The 20,482-nt window shown below is 44.7% G+C and overlaps 1 protein-coding gene across 4 annotated transcripts in view; it reads right to left on the reverse strand.

The window, feature by feature from the left end:
* Positions 1 to 20,482, reverse strand: part of TBXAS1 (thromboxane A synthase 1) — a 130,323-nt gene that overhangs the window by 76,497 nt on the left and 33,344 nt on the right. For all 4 annotated transcript variants that reach the window (XM_039860825.1, XM_039860824.1, XM_039860822.1 and 1 more), the window contains one exon: positions 19,306 to 19,358. In XM_039860825.1, the coding sequence (XP_039716759.1) occupies positions 19,306 to 19,358 (53 nt within the window). The remainder of the gene's footprint in view (positions 1 to 19,305; positions 19,359 to 20,482) is intronic.

Raw genomic sequence — 20,482 nt, forward strand, 5'->3', positions numbered from 1 at the left:
TGCCTGGCTGCCCCTCCAGAGCTACCCGACCGGAGTCTCTTGGGTGGGACCCAGTCCCTTCTAATTTTGACACACTCCCCAGTGGATCCTGATGTGATAACGATAACCAGGTCAGGGACCCACAAACCCCAGACTAAAGACCCTGCTCTGATTTTAACCAAAGTTCCCACTCATTCTCATTTTCCTACATTCTTAGACCTACTGGGAAAACATTAGCTCTGGGGTGCAAACGTATTTTGGTAATATATTTGTATTGATTTAGTTATTACCAAAATAATTTTACACATAATCTGAATTTTCAAAAAAGACAAAAAAATAATACTTATACATTCAAATGAAAGTTGTCCTCCCAAGTGGGCTCCTGGGAGTCTTTGTGCTTTTTTCCAGTAATATTGCTAATGCTAAAAACAATTTTGTCACAATTCCTTTAGAATTGCTTCAGCTGGTTTATGAACCTCGTGAGAAAACCGGCCCCATTTTACATGTAAATTGTGTAATCTCGTGAATTTATATTTACACAAACTCTCATCTCTCCTGGATAGATCTGGAAAGAAAAACATGTAAATTAAGGTTGGTTTCCAGGCTTCCCTCCACCCCAATTCCTGCACTGCTCCATTGTTTCTGTCTACCCACACCTCCTTGCGGGTAGCACCTCCCCATCCCATGCGGTTCTGGAGCAGCTGTCAGTGACAGCACCCTGTCCCTCTGGTTGTGAGAATGCACTCACCATCTAGGCATGGCCAATCGTAGTATCTCATCCCCTTGGCAACCGTGAATGGTCCACGGTGGACATAGGATCCAGGCAGGGCCAGTCAGGACCCTTCATTGGGATGTATACACGAAGGCTGGGATGAAAACTCTGTCTTGCTTCCGCAGCTGCCAAACTAGGAATGTATGAATCTAGGGCTATTGGCAGCCATCTTTTCAGCACCTGGCGAGAACTGCCTGCAGAAGGAGCTAACGGAGACCAGCCGAGATTTAAGATACACGGGGTATTCGGTTCAAGGCTTTGCCTTCTGCAGCCTTCCTTGGATCTTTCAAGCTTAAGTTAATTTGTGTTTAAGTACGTTTGAGTTGGATTTCTGTCATTGTAACCCAGAAGCCCTAACTAATATGGTACCCACCCCTCTTCTCAACCTTGCGCATACTCACTGTCATTCTGCCTCTCAAAGCATACTTCCCCAAGAGGGTCTGCCCTCAGCCGTGGACACTGGCATGAATGTACATCGATGTCTTAGTGCTCCCTGAGGTGGGCCGTGCACTGCAAACCGATGTGCACTAGAGCCCAGGAGCCTGGGGCCGGAGTCACCCAGCTCTGCTCCTCACCCAGAAAACCATCATAAGCAAACTCCGTAAACGCTCTTCACTTCAGCTTCCGCACCCCTGAAATGTGGGCATAAAACTGGGCAATCTCTGTAGTCTGCTGTAGCTTTAAATCCTATAATTCCTATGAATTAAAAAGGAAATTAAATCATGCCCTTTGAATTTTAAGTCTGCTCTCTATAGGGCGTGCAGGAACTTCCCATATCAGTGGAATCAGTCCATGGAGTATTTGAAAGGGTTGAGGACCCCTCTCAAAACCTTCAAGGCAACCACCTCTGTGAGCATGTATTCAGTGCTCACTACCTGCCAGGCCTTGCTGTAAGTACATTGCCTATATTGTCTCATTTAATCCTCATAGGAAATAGATAGGGTGGTTTTTATACCCACTCTTCAGAATAGGAAACTGAGACTTAGGTTAGTTGCCCAAGGTAGGGACTTGACCCCAGCCTGACAGCTGCCAAAGCCTGGGCCCCTCACACTGACCACGCTGCCATCAACTCCCGTAGATCTCTCCTCCCGGGATTGCCTGACTGCAGAACAGCCCCCGTCCTGAGCAGATGTGCGAGAGGAGAGAGCCAGGCTCCAGCCGTGCGGTCTGTGTCTTTTAAAGATGGGAATTCAAAGCAGCGACTTGCTTACTGGATCAGAACCAGCCCCCTACCCCACCCAAGCCCAGATACCAAGGTAAGTTCTTGCTTCCTCTAATCCAAATGTGTATATAGTCACCTTTGGGGCCAAAAATTCTCAGCCAATTATTCATTTATATTTATTTATGCACATAAGAATTTGCTAATCCAATCCTAAAGCACCTGGTTGAAGTGAAAATTGAGACAAATAGGTAAACTATTGTGGAGACAAAAACAGCATTTGCTTGACTTGTTTAATTTGTAGTTTTCTTTAAAAAAATAAAAACCAAAAAAACCGACCAGTCAGTTCAACCAAAATAGTTCACAGTGACCTTCCAGGAACCAAGGCAGGGTAGATTGCCGGTATTAGCCTGTGGGCTGCCTGGCCTTGTTCCGGAAGGCCAGCGCTGTCAGGAGTGACCAAGCTGTAAAGATTATTTGTTGAAAGGCACCTACAGGGACCCACATGAAAGGGTGGCCAAGTTACACAGCTGAATGGAAAAGCACATTGTAAAATGGTACATATAGTTCTGTAAATAAGTAATAGTCTATTAATTAGTTCATTCAGAAAGCAATTATTGAGCCTATCTGCTGTGTCAGGCTCTATGCTGGGGCCTTAGTAGTATTCCCAGATAAAATCTGGAGGAAGATATATTAGACAGCTAACAGGGCATGTGCCTGGAGCAGGAAATTGTGGGGGACTGTCACTTTTCGCATTGTGTCTCTCTCTCATGTCCTAGTAGTTTATAATGAGGACATGTGACATTTGAAAAAAGGGGGAGAAAAAGAGATTTGTCACAGGATTGGCCCCACTGCCTCTGTCAAGCCTTGGGGTGAAGACTGGCAGGGGCGAGGCTGCCAGGACTTGGGTTCAAGGACCTGCCCTGTGACTTAACAGCTGGTCACCTTGAGCAAACCGCAACCTTCCTGAGCCAGTTACTTTGATAAAAGAGGCCATAATGAGGGTGTGAGCAGGTAGTGAGCACTTGGTCCACAGTAAGGTTTTAGGCCAGTGCTGATCATGATGACCACCCCACCAAAGGTGGGGGGCCCACACACTCCAGTGGGCAGGCTGTACCTACTAGTGCCACTTCATAGGGATAAAGAAGCTGGGTGAGGGCGCATCCCCTGGAGACCGGGTGAGATCCTGACACCCTCCCCATGCTGACAGAAGGACTCTGAACATGTCCGTAGACCCGGAAGGATTGATGAGGGCCTCCAGCAACTCTGCCAACTGCTAAACGCCAAACATCTGATAAATCCTTGCCTCGGTGACACTTTTATCTCCTAGCAGGTCGAGGGCGTTCAAGGTGTAACTGCCGTCCTGGCCTTAAGTCTAATCTCTGGCCTGGATGCTGGATGTGGAAGTAGCAGGAGGCTCAGTGAGGACAGGTGGGCACATTGAGCCTCCTGGAGAGCACAGGTGTGAGTGTCCGAGACTCAGCTTCCCAAAAATTTAGAGAAAAGCTAAGTAGGAGTCCAGCGCTGGGAGTCTGTGCTTGGGCATCTGGCGTTCCCAGGGGCTGCCCTGGGCTGGGCGGCCTGCACAGTGCTGTGGGGGAAGCCTAGCCCCAGGAGTCCTGGGGATCTGTCCCTGCTCAGCGCTTTGGGGCATCATGCTGTCCAATCTGTCACTAGAGCAGGGGTGGCTTGAGTTAGCTGAGTGGCAGAACAGACTCAAGCTGCTAGGGGCAGTTTTCTGGAGGAACCAGTGACGGAGTCACAGGCCCTGGGTTCTGGAGCTGCTTTCTCCCGACCCCAGCTGTCACTCCGAGCAGGGTGTGCATTACCTGAACAGGAAAGCCTCAGGCACTCACACCTGGGTACTGATGCTGAACACACAGGCTATAGAGCTTGATGGACCGACTCAGCCCTTTATCAGCCCCTTTTCTGTCCCGGGTGCCTGGGGTCCTTTGGGCTCCATTCTCTTGCCCTCGTCGTACTGGATCTCTGGGCCCTCACTTCCTCCCACTCACAGAGTTATATCTCTGTCATTCTGGCTTCTGTTCCTCCTCTGCCGCTTGTCTACTTTGTAAAATGCAAATCCCGTTGTACCCCTCCTTTATTTAAAACCCTTCCATGCTTCGTCGCCATCAAGGCCTTTGGGAGTCTTCAGCACCGGCATGCAGCAGCCTTCACAGCCTGGCCCGGGCCTCGCTCCCTGGCCTCTTCCCTCCCTCCTCCTCGTCTTGCCAAGAACCAGCACTGCCGATCAACCTGATGTACTTAAACCGCCCGCTGCTCATCTCCACACCTTTGCACAAGCTGCCTTCCCGAGACATCGCTCTTTCTCCTCCTCTTGCCGGATTAACTCCTCGTGGTTCACTACTCGTCGTAGGGGGTTGTCTTCTTGGCCGCCTTTCCCCTTGCTTAGGAGTGCTGTAAACCCAGGGCCCTCGCCCCGTTCATCTCTGCCTCTAGGGTTTACCGGTGTTGGGCGCGCTCTAGGAGCTCCATAGCATCAATGGAGCCTCGGGTGTTCTAGCCCCGGTTCTGATGCTGCCGGCTTCCGGCCCCATCTCCGTCGCTAGGACCACTGCAGAGGCTCCCAATGGGGCTCTTTGCCTCCAAACTAACCACCCCACCCCGCAAAGCCAAATCTACCTTTGAAGCTATGTTGTCGCACTCCCGATAAAGCTCCGATGGCTCTGCACTGAAGCGACAAGTGTAAGCTTCCTTCCCGGCCGGCGGCGAGGGGCCCCACAGGCCTTGGCAGCTTCTCTCCCTGCCTCACGCCTCTTCCACCAAGGTTCCCAAACTTTCTCAAATCGCGGCACCCTTAGTGACTCAGTAATCTGTCAGAGCCGCCCCCGACCCCAGGCCAAAAGAGGTCCCCAACAGTGTCATTTTTAAGCAGTTAAGTCCAAGCAACTTGAGAAGTATTCACGTTCTAACAACGTAGGGGACCTTTGAGAAGAGAATGTGCATAAATTGGAAGTAGTTCTCACAGTGACCAGCAGATGTCGCTGTGTTCTCCATGAATATTTAAAAGAACCCCGGGAAGCCCCTGTGAATTCACTGCGGCACCCTGGGGTGCCTCAGCACCCGGTTTGGGAACTACAGCCACACGCTGTTGCTATAAAAAAAAAGTTGTTTGTGGTTCCTCAAATTTGCAGTGTTTCCCCAACTCTGCACACGATTTCCCCCCTCTGGTCACCTGTCCCCTCTTCTGTGGTGTGCTCCTGGACCCTTTCCTCCTCACGCTTTCCAGAGCACCTTGTCCATTCCTCTGCCGATTTGCATCTCACTGTTTTATTTGTCGATGGGCTCCTTCCTACTCTGTTAATTTTTTAAGGACAAAGCGGTGTCTTATTTTTCCCTCGTGTTCCCAAGAACCGATGACAGAAAGAGCATTGCATTTGGGATCAGAACCTGGTGACTTTGGGCCCATCCCTTGAGTCTCAAGGTCATGGTCTCTCTACCTGGTAGATTTCCCAGGCATCAGGTAGAAAAGCAAGTCTCACCACTCTTCTTGGCTACAGCTAGGAGTATGCTTGGTCAGTCCCCAGGTGGGTTTCAAAGTGGCACGAATAGGAGATCATGAGGGTTTGGGTCTGAGTTCACACAAACCAGCCTGAAAGAGCGTCTTCCTCTGTAAAACACAGTGGCCCTTCTAGTCCTGGTGAGTTACGACTATGACGAGCTACAGTAAAGCTTTTTCCGGAACAGAGCTATCGCTAACAGAGGGAATTGGGCAGCCAGGGGGAAAATTATCTGAAACAAACCTGTAACGAAAAACCTCTCTACTCTATTGGATATGCCCGCCCATTTAATTTATTCAGTTAATAAAATATATTCCCCAGAGGGGGACAGGCAGAGGTAAGCTACACACCAGTCTGCCTGTGCAAGCATGGGTATATATGTATATCTTGTAACAGTAAAAAAAAAAAAAAAAATTATATATATATATATACATATATATATGTATATATATAGTAATTAAGAGATGTATTGAAGGGTACAGAAATCCTGAAGGACACTGAAGATTCCAATTCAAGTTACTGTCCTTGGCACAAATCTAATTCAATAGGGAATAGATAAATAAAAATGAAGAAAAAACAAATTCAGAACAGATGTTAGGCAAGCAATTTTTTTCACAGTAAGAATCATAAACATGAAGAACAGCCTATAAGGCAAAGTTGTTGATGCAAACAGCATCAAACCACTAAATAAATAGTTAGATGGCACCGCAGGGACAAAGAAACATTAAAATAGTCATTTGGCTGTCCCTGAATATTTGCACCCACACAGTTATGCCCAGGCATGTAGATTCGCAGGCACTGGAGGGAATTGCGTGTGTGTCGGGGCGGGAGGGGCGGGGGGTGGTCCTATTGCATAGAATACGTGCAGGACATCTATTTGTGTGACAGTATATGGCAAAATCTCCTCTCCCCAAATGATATGTGGACTCAGAATATAAATTGAGGGGCTCGACAAAAGCTAGAATCAGTTCTGAACAGACAGCGCAGCCCAGGGAGGAGAGCCTGGCCCCGGGAGGAGCGTGCTGCCCAGGGCCAGATGTTAGAAAGCCCAGACGAGGGACTCTGAAGAAAGGGGGATTTAATGGCAAAAGAATTTCAGACCCGTTTTGGAGAGAAACAAGAGGCAGAGAAAAACAAAAACATTAAAGCATAGGTTATGGGGTTTCAGAGAGAGAGGGAAAGCTTCAAGATGATGATTCTCGTCCAACTCCCTCCCACATGTCATAGCCAGGAAAAGAGAGGTCCAAAGAGGTGAGACGACTGGGTGAGCACCGCCAGGACACGTGCCACCCCCAGAGCTGCCCCTTGGCCAGGAGGAGGCGTGACAGGCCAGAGAAACTGCTCCCCAGCTTTTCTGAGAGCCCACGTGTGAGAGTAGTGAAGCTCACCTCGCAGCTGGCCAAGGATGAGCTCCCGAAATGGGCACTGTCCCAGGATGCCAGCTGGGAGCACGGGAATCAGGATTAGAACCCGAGTGAGAGGAACTTAATTAGCAGGTCACCGGAGCAGACCCTTCCCTTAGCCTATGGATCCCGAGGTGGCCTGACATGGTAGTAAATCAACTTTGGACCCTGACGGGCTCACTGTTAAATCAATGGAGGACAGGTCACTGATGGGGAAAGAATACAGAACCCTCCACGCAAAGCCTTGATTTTAGGATGACTTATTGTTCCCCAGTTTCTTTGCCTATGTCTCAGGGAAATAATAGTAATTACCCAAATTAGCAAAACAAGAAGACCTTCCTGTTTCAGGTTTCCTTGGGGACAAATTAGTCTTGAATGCTTCTTTTCGTCATTCAACAAATATTTACTGAGCACCTTATATGTGTCATACGCTATCTAGACACTGGGAATATTAAAGCAAAGAAGAGACAGAGCTCCTGTCCTCACAGAGTTTGCATTCTAGCAGGAGAGCGAGACAATAAACACACAATGCCACGATTACAATTCCTCCTGTTAATGCAGAGAAATGGCGAAGTGTTTGGGTTAGTAAGGAGAACCCGCGCAGCCCTCTTCCTGAACCATCATTATCCTCTTAAAGTCACTTATGTTTCCATATAAATTAAAGAGAATGTGATCTCAACAAGCTCCTTGAGGTAGGCAGCCCCGAGATTAAAGAGCTGGTGCCGGGGAGAAGAGAAAGAAGAGTGGGCTTGGGGAAGAAGAAAGTGAAAGTCAGCGAGTCCCAGAAAGAGAAGACTAAATTCACATGAGACACAAAGCCCGCGGTGACCTGGTGGGAAAGAGGAAACTCGGAGAGGGCCGAAAGCAGAATAGAAAAGCAAACACATAAATTGTAAAGGGTTTGGCAGAGAGTGAGATAAGGAAAGAAGGGGCTCCAGATGGGGGCCACTGGGAATTATTAGAACAGACTGAATTTATGGTGCAGTACAAGCACTTGTTGATAACGAGGCTGGTCCGGTAAAGAATGTACTCATTGACTTCTAGTCAACAGGAAGTGGGGGCGAGATTACTGGGGCCATGCGTTCCAATCAGAAATGCGTGGTTCACATTGACCAGTTGGGTTCCAGAGCACGAGAAGTTTCGATTTCTTCTGGAGTTCACCGTCAAGGTCTGAAGGCAAGAAGGAATGGCCACTCACTCATGGTCAAAGGGAACAAGAAAGCATCGCTCTAAAACATTCTTCAAATGAACAACGGTGCAGTCACTACAGAAAACGGGATAGCATTTCCTCAAAAAAAAAAATGTAATTACCGTATGATCCCGCAATTCCATTTCTGGGTATGTATCCAAAAGAATTGAAAGTGAGGACTCAAAGAGATATTTGTATGTCCGTGTTCACAACAGCCACAAGGTATAAGCAACCCAAGTGTCCATTGAGAGACGAGTGGATGAACAAAATGTGGCATATATGTACAATAGCATATTATTCAGCCTTAAAAAGGAGAGGAATTCTGACACATCTTGAGGGCAGTATGCCAAGTGAAATAAGCCAGTCACACAAAGGACACATACTGTATGATTCCACTTATGTGAGGGACCTAGAGCAGTCAGATTCACAAGAACAGAAAGGAGAAGGCTGGTTGCCATGGGCTAGGGGAAAATGGGACTAGGGAGTTATTGTTTAATGGCTTCTGAGTGCCAGTTTTTCAAGAGGAAAAGAGTTCTGGGGATGGATGGTGGTGATGGTCACACAACAACGTGGAATTACTTAATGCCACTGAACTGTACACTTAAAAATGATTAGGATGGTAAATTTGTCATATGTATTTTGTGTTTGTTGTGTGTGTGTGTTATGTGTATTTTACCATAATTTAAAAAAGTATCCCCCATCCAAATGTCCTTCATGCCATCCTCAACACCTGGATCTGCCCAGGAAGCAGGGGACTGTCAGACCCTAGCCGTGGTCATAGAGTTCACTCTGCCAGCCAGGTTGTAGAAGCATGAGGACCCCGTCCACCTCCTTGGATGACATCGTTGTAGGTGTCAGTTTCGGTTCCTGGGCCCTGAAAAGTGGTGCTCATTAGCAAGTATGGATGAAGGAGGGTGGAGCTCAGGCTGCTAATTTTCATTCAGGCTTGGAGACAGAGCATCGTAGGGGGCCCCTGGGCAAGGAGGACAGAGAGCGGAGGCTTCTTGCCCATGGGACGGTCTGGGGGACCAAATTCTAGCAGAGAAATCTAAGACTTTGGGGAAGCACCTAGGAATCTTTAGGCTGGAGTCTTTGAGAAGGACCCAGTGGCCATGTCAGTCACAAGGCACAATCCGTAGTCTGGCAACGAGCCAGAGAAAGAACCCGAAGTTACAGACAACCTTTGAAGGAAAGTGGAAGGTCCGTTCAACAGTTGCCTCTCGGGCGGTTAATATGTACCAGCTACCGCATTAGCAATGGAGAAGATGGAGGAGGGGATCACCTGGGAGGACCTGGATTTCCCTCCCCAGGGGGTCCTGTTGTGGAAGGCAGTGGTCTCTATCAGTCCCTGGACACCCACCTCTCCTGTAGCCTGGGCAATATCAAGCAGTGCTGGTGGGTGTGCGACACACGAGACCACACTCACCACATCTACCTGACAGGCAGTGACGGCCATCCACCAGCCATAGGCCCAGGGCAAAGGCTAGTAAGTTCCTCTTTGAGCAGAGACAAAAATAGTATCATGTGCTGACAGTGTCTCCTTAGTGGGTAAAGTGGGGGAGTGCGGAAAACCTGTCAGAGGGTCAGGCCTCTGTGAAGACGCCCATAAACCGAAAGCCTTACCCAGAGTGGAAAGCTTCACAGAACAGGCCGCAAAATTCTTGCAGTTTGGGGGGTTAGGTGGGGCACAGGTTGTTAGCGGCCTGGTCTTGAGATGTGAAGAATAATCAGGGAACTTATTTTAGTAGTTAAATTTCTGTAATCTGCCTCAGGCATGTAAGCATCATAAAACCTGGCAGTGCCTTGCTAGGGAATTACCTGGTGTGCACAGCCGTGGAGGTGTTACACAGAAGGCTGACTGGGAGTGATTGAAATGTAGGAGACAACCCAAACTTTGAAAGATTTAAAGGTCCCGAGGAAGAAAGAATATGGTCCTTTTAAAGATAAACTTTGATTATTCCCAATTTAGTAGAATTTCAAATGTCCATGATGGTCTGTGGCTTTTTTAAAAAAAACTTATACTATATATCTAGAGTTAATTTGGTTTAGACATTTAGATACCTTTGCCTTTTACCCTCTGAGTAACAAGATTTAAAACTGGTTTCTCTTTTCTTTTTTTTTTTAATCATTAAGGGTTCCAAGAACTTGTTTGGAAAAAGTTTCTTTGCTCACAAAATAGTGATCAAAGAGGAACTTTAAGCTCTATGTGAATTGGGAATTCGTTGCTTCTTTGAATTTAGTAGGGATTTTTTTTAAATTATGAAATCAAAGATGGGTCGTAATTCAAAGACAGAATAGGAATGCTATATGCGTTCTCAATGAAGTAAGGTTAAGAGCGAGAAGAGTTGGGGAAATGTGTACAGTTCTTAGATTATCCGTGCAAGAGTTCTTAACAGAAGATATATGCCATGTGTCATCTGGACCTCCTTCCAGATGGGAGAATGCCTTGGCAAATGCCACGGTGATTCATGGCTACGTTACATAACTCTATTTTGCATTTGGGTTGAACAACTTGGATGTGTTGCAGGTACAATTCAATTAAATATGGAATTCATTATTTGAAAATATTAGCTAGAAATAGAGCTTTTATGCAATTTTCATATGAGACATTCTATTGTTTTGGAACACATCTGTGCAGGGCTGTCATTTGGGGGATAGTTACCGATGCCATCCATATTCGATCATCACTGATGGAAAATGAGCTTCCTTCTACCTTGAGCCTGATATAGTGGTGGATTTTAGAAATACGCATCAAGGAATGCAGAACTGAAAATCTGTGACTGACTTGCCAGCCTCCATGGCCCTCCACTCTTCCCAGCCAGGTGCTTACCCCCCACCTACATCCCAGCCTTTCCCCAGAAGTGGAATACCCCCAGGCATCCTCAGACTCCATCTGTTCCAGCCAGGAGGGACCTTTTGTCCCCCAACTGATAACAAAGATTGGGTCCGGTTTCTGAGGCCTGGGTCTCACATCATACTCTCAGTCTTGAGAGTGTCTACAGGTCATTCGAATGTCCCCTGGGCCCATCTCCCGGAGGCCCTGCTTGTGCTCCTGCCAGACTCTCTTCTCAGGGCTCAGAACACCCCATAGTTGGGCCCTAATGTCCACTGACAGGCCTTCTTGACTCTAGTTTTGCTGAGTGGCTGACTATTGTCCAGCTGACACTGTCTCTCTGGGCAGCTTTCTTCTGCACTGTCCGCGATGGCCAGTGTTTACTAGAATGGGGAGTTGTCTGTTTCTTACCCTTTAAACACTGTGCTTTGCTTATCAGCTGGAAAGTACTCTGTTAGCACCCACAGCCTGGTCAGTTTTCCATATCTATCCTACCCTGGGGAATGGGGCTACTTTCAGTTTCTAGGCCATTTCCTCCTGCTGCCCCATTCCTTGGAAATAAGCAGTCCATTGGCCACATCTGTCCGAGATAGGATGTCCACACGAAATACTTAGATATTTACACTCAGTGCAAAAATCTTAGATGTGTTTTAAATTGTCGACTAATATACTTTGGTAAGCTTTTTAGCCTGTAAGTGTCTGGGTTAAGACAGAGAAATAATTTTAATAATGCTCGAACTTGTGATTTTAAAGAAGATGGAAGGTACTATTAGCCAGTGAGCACTTGGCCTGCGCCTGCGGTCATGGGGTCCCTCATCTCGAGGAGCAGTTTCAGCTTAGACTCCACCTCAGCCGCCGACAGTGGGCTTTTTCTGATGTTGTCAGAGGTTTCTCAAAATTGTAAGCCACCATGAGGCAAGAGTGAGACTTATAAAAATTTTTTAGTATAAACTGTTGGGGTTGAGTCATTAGTTTGTAGTCATCTTGCCTGGAACTGGAAAAGACCTCAAATATCAACTGGCCCTTTGCTTTTCAAATTGCTCATTTCGATTCACTGGTGGTTATGAAACCAGTTTAATGCGTGGTGACCAGCTTGTGTCTGTTTTGTTTCCATTTCGTGAAAAAATAGACTATGTCAGAGTGGATCTTATATAGCAAATAAGATATTGTTTTGCACAACTTTTATTTCAGGTATGTGTGTCTCTGTGTGTGTGTGTGTGTGTACTGGATCACAATGTAAAATATATTATTTACCGAGGATTACAATTCACATGTTGACATCACTGATCTAAGCCAAACCCCCTCGTTTTACGTCTAAGAAAACCGAGGCTCCGACGGGGAGAAGTGATTGGCCAAACTCTGTTAGACTAACAAGTGGCAGACAGCGAGTTAGAACTGGAAGTCGAACTTCAGTTTTCTCTTGTAAATTGGCATGCTCTATTTGGTGGTTTTCCTCCCAAACAAGAGGAATTAATAGAGGCGCTTGATCTTGAGGACTGTGGATCACAAAGACCTGGACAGAAGCAGTCGCTAAAATATGCAGAAACCATCACCTTCAGGTTGTTGTCCAATGAGGATGGAGGGACAGGAAGTGGTGTGAAATAGAAGAAAGAAGAGGTCAGAAGGGCAGAAAGATGGGTAAACATCAGACGCATGTCGTTCTTAAACCATAAGGAAACATAGAAGATGTCTTGGTAGAATAAGGGACTGTGACAGGGACAGGCAAGGTGAAGAGTGCATTAAAGGTTCATTCAAGAAAAGTGGGACTCTAACAGAATCCCTCTGTTCCTTTTTTGGCCCAAGTCGCCTGTATAAGGACAGAATTATCCTTTTGATAATTCTACCTATCGGGCTTGGTGATAATTGTGTTCCTGATGATAGCATTCTTCCTATTCTTAAAGGCCTCCTAAAAAATCAGCCCATGTGTCAGGGTATTCACTTTTATAAAAATAACACCCCTCTAAAATGCAATACGGTTTAATAAACAAGCATTTAAAAATGTTTCCTCATAGGCCCTATGTTAGTGATTGATCTGTTTTGACCAGTGAGAATATTGATATTTAAATCATCGAATGATTCTGAATAATTATGGCATACAAATGATCAGGTCTCATATGAATTTTGGTTCCAGACCCACATTAGTTGCAACTGGTGATTCTAAACTTTGCTTTCAACATTTTCATGAAAGACTCGACTTTTATCAAGTTAGCAGACCCAGACATTTCCCCTAGTCTGGCCTCATAGAAATGTTAGGATAATTCAAGATTTCTGTGCAGAATTCCATAGTTTCAAGGATTCTGTGTTTTCTCAGTGATCATAGTTTGTTTTCATTTTCATCAGTTCCTCTTCAAACTGAGTTGCATTTTTAGGGCAAATACTTAGCAAATGAATCTCATTCTAAGGCCTGCACTCCAAATCAGCAACAGAAACTTCACATTCAACTCCCAAGCGTCAATGTCTGTGAGGTTCTTTTGCCACTATTGCTTCATTTGGACCTAAGGGTCCTGCCGTGCTTCAACATCTATCCTTCTATTGGTCTCGGTCCAGTTTAAAAATGAGAACAGTCTCCCCATATCAGCTGCCCAGTATGAGTCTGAATACTTGTATTTTCTTGCACAAATCAGCCCTAGTATCCATCCTGCCCTACCCTCTGCCGCATTTTCAAGTCCAGTGTGTTCAGGTGCCTTGTGTCTTCTATGTCAGAGAGCAGTCATGTGACACGGGGATGCAACAGGTTGAATCAGAGCCTTTTAATTCCCAGAGGTCTCGATCTATGGCAGTAGGCCAGCAAATCTCCCACATGTTGATGACATAGCTGTCTGCCTGCATTACAGTAGGCCATCGCTATGCCGCTCTTCGGTTTCATTTAAACAGTACAAAGGGCACTTACATGAGGTTTTCATACGTTAGTCACTTCCAGAGCACACACTGCCCTAATGGATGGCACCGTGGAATCTGAGCTTTAAAAAGCACCGAAATGTTCTTATCGTTTTCATTGCTGATGCCACATGCTTTTCCATATGTATCCCAGAGTTCTCAGCTTCCTCACTGCCAGGTGACAAGGTTCTATTTGTTCATGCGTGCTAGCTAATTAAATAAAAAATGGTGTTAAAAAGCTCCGAGTTGGAGGCATATGGGACACCTCTACCTCCTGTGGGCATGAACCTTGAGTCTAAAGTGCCAGGTCCTTTATACTGAAGGCTCATTTGTTTGCTGAATTGATTTTTCCCGTGCGTGGATCCCCGGTTCCCTGGGAGATGGATTGCTTTAGATTCTGATATTTGTGGAGATGTTCTTAGAACACACTTCTGCTGCTAGTTACAAGAAGGTGCTACAGGGATGATATCCAAACAAGGGTATTCCCTGAGGCACTGGCATATGACAAGTCAGAAATACATATGGGAACTAATAAATGATAAAAGCGAGATTTCAAATCTGTTGGAAAAGGATGAATTCCCAGTTGGAACACCACCGTCTGGAAAATATAAGGGTGGATCCATACTCCCACGTTTACCCTCAGATTAATTCCTGGTGTATCAAATATCTAAAATTTTTTAATGAAATTTTAAAAAAAATTAGAAAAATGGACATTAAAAAAAAAAAACTTTTGGTGGAGAAAGCCTTTCTGAATCAGATACAAAATGTAGACACCATTTAAATTGATTAAATTCAACACAAAAACGAGCGTTTAGAAAAAATACATAATAAAGTCAAAGACAAATGATGAAAAGGAGAAAGTATCTGCAGTATAAATATAAAGGGCTATTTTCTTTTATATATGAAGAGCTACAAATAAATTAGGAAAAGACCAATAACTCAATGGAAAAGTAACAAAGGATTCTTCAGAAAACGAAATACAATGGATTTTAAACATATGAAAAGATGCTCAAACTTGCTCATGTTTAGAGAAATGCAAATTAAAGCCGCCATCAAATGGTTAAGATTTAAAATTGTGACCACACATTTTAATGGCAATTATGTGAGAGAACCAGGTGCTCTCATACACTTATTTATGTGAGTGTAAATATATAAACCCTAAAGAGAGCAATTTAGTAATATTTGTCAGAATAAAAATGTGGATAATCTTTGACCTAATAATTTCATTTCTAGTCATTCATCCTACAGATATACAAGACAGCGATAATGTATATACAAGAATATTCACTGCAGTATTGTTTATAAAAGTAAAAGGTAGTTCATCAATTGAGAACTTGTGTTTTAAATTAGGATACATCCATACTGGGGAATCCTTAAAAGAAAGAATAGCATTTAACAAGAACGAATGTATCGAAATGGGACAGTTTCCCAAAGATCGCGAATGAACAAAGCAAGGCAAAGAACAGCACCTACCATATATTATCCATTTGAGTATTAAGAACTTAATAACAGAGGTTGCTTCCGAGGAGGAGCGGTTAAGGGTCCAAAGTGGGAGTCAGTTTTACTTTTTTCTGGGTATTCATCAGCCCTTTATGACTTATAGTGTACATGCTTACCTGCTTATAACTTAAGGTTCTAATGAGAGTATATGAGATCATTCAACAAAGCTGACTTGATGAAAGGACACAGGAATCAAGTGCCATTAACCAAGTGGAAGGGCATAGGTGATGGACACCAGGCAGCATGAAAATAAAGTTCGACAAAGGGGAGATAAGTGCATACTAGAAATCGCGACTAAAGTGATATAAGAGCAAGAAGAAATGGGGATGATGCTAAATAAAAGAGCAACTATAGAGCTATCACTTAAAAGACAGATGAGATAAGGAGACAAGAGGCTTTGGATAGAAGCCTTTAGAAGTTGCAAATGAGCTGAACTTAGAGTGCTGTGTGCGTATTTTATTTATAAGTAATTAATAGTAATAGCATAATAAAGGCTTGTCATCTACTGAATTACAAAGTCAGTTACAACTTGGAGGGGGCGTAATCTCTATCCTTTTTATATTAAATCACAAATGTGTGATGATTATGTTGATACTGTCCTTTTAGGGCTTGGGAAGGAATATAAATCCAACTTAGTGCTCATTCTCAGACTGAAGGAGATAACCAGTAATCATTCATTGACTCAAGGTTATCTAAAGCAATAGAGCCTTGCTATCTTCATATGAGGTCACCAAAGATACTACTATACAATTCAAAAGAGTTCTAATTAAGTATCATGACTAAAAACTGTGTAGGTGCGCATGCCAGTCCATCCACTTTATATTTAAGTTCAAAAAAGGCAGAGACAACATGCGTAGTTTCATTTGCAGACAGCCTGACAAAGCCGGCTATATAATTAGACATTTGGTAAAGACATTTTATTCTCAGTAGTGGTGGTGGTAGTGGTGGTGGTGGTGATAATAAACACTAATGTTGCTGTCCTCTCTTGGCAGAAAGCTCCTCCAACAATATCTTCCCCATAGCAATAGCTGGGAAGGAAAATGGGCAAGGAGCTGATTTCGAGTTTAGAGACCCAAACTCTGACCGAGTGGCTATGATGACAACCAGATAATAAGCATAAACACTCATCATATATGGCTTTCAGGGCCACATTTCTCTCAACACACAGTTCTGTCCTGTCATCTGAAGACACAGTGCACCTCTATGTGGAAGGAACAATGTGAGATTTCACTTGTCAAATGGTGAACCAATCTATTATTTCAGCTTTGAAGAGGCTCAATCTGCTATTGATAATCCCTTCTAATGATAAATATAGTCTAAAAATGAATGTAATTTAAACCAAATCATTTTGTAAAGGAAGGCTCTTTCATGGCACATAGTCCATCCTTGACATTCCCAGTCAGTAAAACCATTTTGCTAAACTTTAAGCAGTAACAAAATAATTTTTAGGGCTGAAAAGGACATTAAATATAGGCTAGTTCAACTCTTTCATTTTAAAAAGTGAACATACTGAGTGTCATCAAGATTACGGAGCTCACACAGGACTTTCCGCCACTACCACGTTGCTGTGAAATCAGCAGTGGACACATTCAAAACGAAGTCAGCATTTTACGGCTCATCTTTTTTTCTAGAGCAGAAAAAGTTGATAGCTTTGTATGAAGAAATTATGCCATCACCTTCCATTTTTTCCCTTTTCACTAGAGGTGGGAACAAAGAGTGGAGATAATACTGCAATTTCTTTCCCTACAACCTCATTTGAAACTATTCTCTTTAAGTTTTCTTGAAATGAAAAGGATAAATTGTGTTAACTTAGTTAAAGTTGGAGAAAAAGTTGATTGGACATTCTGTTGTCAAGGAAACCAATTGTCTTACTTTCTCTCATTCATATTCATTCTCATTCTCATTTTCTTCCACCCCCCCCCCATGCACATGCAGATATGCATGCGCCATGCCACCTACCAGTTAATACGGCACCCTTTAAACTCTTCATCTGAGATTTTAAGATTATTTTAAAACACCCAGGGGTTCTACTCTGAAAAATCTGTACAAGGAGTACTCAAGGGAAATGATTCCTAGAATTCAAACTCAGGGAGGCCTTTTTCTAATTCTGGTGAAGCTACTGTCATTCTGAGTCAGTGCTACGTCTCCAAAATATAAGGGACTGTCTCCAAGGTCACTGTCAAGTCAACTGCAGAATGAAACTATTGGGAAGAGAAAACTTGGTTGATAACTTTTACAGAACAATAGAACAGCACGAAAGAAAGAGAAAGGTAAACGGTTCAATCCCTTGAGACTTTATTGAGTATCATGCTTCAGGCAAGAAGCTATGCACTAAGGAAAGAAGGAAGGAAGGAAGGAAGGAAGGAAGGAAGGAAGAAGGAAATAGTTGGAAGGAAGGATGAAGGAAGGAAGGAAGGAAGGAATTATGTGAGGGATGTGATGGATGAATGGAAGGAAGGAAGGAAGGAAGGAAAGTAAATGAAGACCAAGCTAAATGGGATTTTCGAGAGTGAGGTAGAGTTGCTTACTGATGAAAGATATGCACCATCTCCCTGCCCTTCCACCAGAGGTATACACCTCCCTGCTCTATCAGTGTCAAGCTTGGCCACGTGACCTGTTGTCCTGACTTTGAGTTTGGCCAAAAAACTTGGTTTGGCCGACAGGATGTTAGCAGATGCGATGCAGCAGAAACTTAAAATGTTCTTGTGCTGCCGGGTTTGCCCTCTCGAACTTTTGCCTTCGCCATGAGAAGAGCCTGCCCTGCCTGCGGCTCCAAGGAGGATAAGAGATGTGTGGAGCAGAACTGCCCCAGCTGAGCCTGGCCCAGATGAGCCACCTCCCTGAGGACCCGCAGATGCTCCGGGAAGCCCAGCTGAGCTTCCCAGCCAAGGGTAGCTTACATCAGTCAATCCCAGCCAACCCTTAGACACACGATAAATAATGTGTCGGTTAAGTCACTGCGTAGTGAGTGGCTTTTTAGAGTAGTTTGTTATAGAGGAATTTACAGACTAATACAGAAAACGTCTAGTATAACATCTGCATTTGTTATGGTCGCAGGGTCACACAGCAGACTAAAGAGCGGTTAGAAGAACTTAGCCAAAACCGTGGGTCTCCTGGGTAGAGCTAGTCCCACAAAGGGCACAAGTTGCTCCCTTCCGAAAAACATCGCTGGGAGAATAGTCCTATGATTGAAGGGACCCCCCCAAGCCCCTGGAGCCCATCAGTCCACACAACCGAACTTCACTGCGCCTGAAAGCATTATCGCCGACCTGGGGGGGTCTGGAAAAAGGCTACTAAAAAAATCACCCAGTGGCCAAGGAGAAGCGTGTGGGAACAGACCGAGATGATTAGACGCCAGTGCGGAAAGACACGGTTGAGAATCAGTACGATTCAAGTCTGTGAGATCTTGAGTAGGGTAAATGATCTGAACATGGGTGTGCTCACAAGATTCCGGAATTTTAGTTCTTTCAAGGTGGGCAGGGAGCATACAAGGGAAAAAACACCAGGAAAAGTAAAGGGAAAGGCTCTATTACTTTACATGGCTGAGAACTAGGGCGACCACATGTCCCGTTAGATCCGGGCCGGTCCTGGGGTAATTATTAATAGGGGTAATTATTAATAGCACCTCCTTTCGCTTTTAAAAATGTACTGGATTGGATGGTAGACGATAACGGTCTTACAGCTAACAGTATGTTTTACTCAGAGACGGGGTCCAAGTAGGGTTTAGATGGTTTCGTGGGGAAAGACCTGTCACAGGTTATCAAAGCAAATTAGACCAAAGCCTGGAAGGCCACCGCGTCCCACTGCAGCACACTCTCGTGCACCCTTTGTCGTGAGAGGTGGCGAAGGCACGCAGAGCCTGACCCAGTTCGTCAGGGTCTCAGAGGCTGGGAAGTGGTGGTGTTTCAGGCTAGCACAGTGTCCCCCTGGGGTTCCTCCTAGGGCCCTCGTCTGTACTTCCGGGCACTCTCTTTGTGGCTCCTCAAAAGACAGAAACCATCTTGCCATTACGTCCATGTCAATTCAACGTGCAAAGTTCAAAATATGTGGAAGAATAGAGTCTCTCTCTTACCCACACAGAGGTCCATACAGCTTTCTGAGCTCCATCTGACTTTCCCAGAAGCCCTGCAGAAACACAGCACTGTAGTGAGAATACGATTCAGACTTATTCAGAAAAAAAGTCTGGAACAGCGAGAACGCAATTACATAAACAATCAGAAAAGAATTGAACTGATATTGCTTTCAAGGACTTTCGAGTGGTAGAAGAAACTAACAGCTTTAAAAATATATGTCGCCGAGGGAAAGTCTCAGTCAGCTCTGCTATAAAGGACAGAAGAGATCATCTGTACTTAAACTATTCGTGTATAATTGCTACTAAAGTATTTGAAAACTATTTGCTTTCTCAACTATGTTAACATTCCCCTCTGCAATTTGGTTTATATTATTATTATTATTATTATTATTATTATTATTATTATTGTTGTTGTTATTATTCCTGGCAAAGCCTCTTTTCACAGCCACCGTATGTGTAAACGTTCTGCTAAGTTTATCCAAATGACCACGAATTCTGAATTACGATCCAAGTTGAATTTTAAGTAAAATCAACATCCTTAGAACATAAGGACCTTAGAGCAACTTTATATAGGACAAAGCACTAGACACATTTTTAGGGAAGGGGGTATGCCTGGAGACACACACGAGGCAGAGTGGGGGAGGGGCACAGGAAGTGCCAGACTCCCCGTGCGGTGGGGACGGAGTATGGAGTGTGCATGCAGGAGTACGTGGAGGAATTGCACAGGCGAAGGGTTGGAGATGGCTAGATCCACTGGGTTGCGGGAAGGAACTGTACATGCAAATATATGTGGGTCAGGAGGGAGGCGGGGGAGTGGAAAATGCTAGACTTGTCTCATGGGGATGGAGTATACGGGCAGGTAGGTAAGGGGCGGGGGAGAGCGGAGAGTCGGGGCGTAGAGGAGCCGGATGTCCTTGTTGGGAATATGTCCCATTCTCATTAAATCACTTTCACAGTCTAAGCTTTGCCATATATCAAGGAGAGCATATATGAATATAAAAATAGTCACTGAAATTACTATGTTCTAGAAAGCACTTGGCAGGGTTTGCACATACAAGGATGACGAGCTGAAAAGGAGCATATGTGAAATTATCCAGAGGCAGGAGCACAGTGTTCTCCTCCTACCGACGGTTAAGCTATTTGCCTCAAAACGTTAATACTAAATTAATTACTCAAC

This window comes from Pteropus medius, unplaced genomic scaffold (assembly GCF_902729225.1).
Source record: "Pteropus medius unplaced genomic scaffold, Ma_sr-lr_union100, whole genome shotgun sequence".
NCBI lineage: Eukaryota > Metazoa > Chordata > Mammalia > Chiroptera > Pteropodidae > Pteropus > Pteropus medius.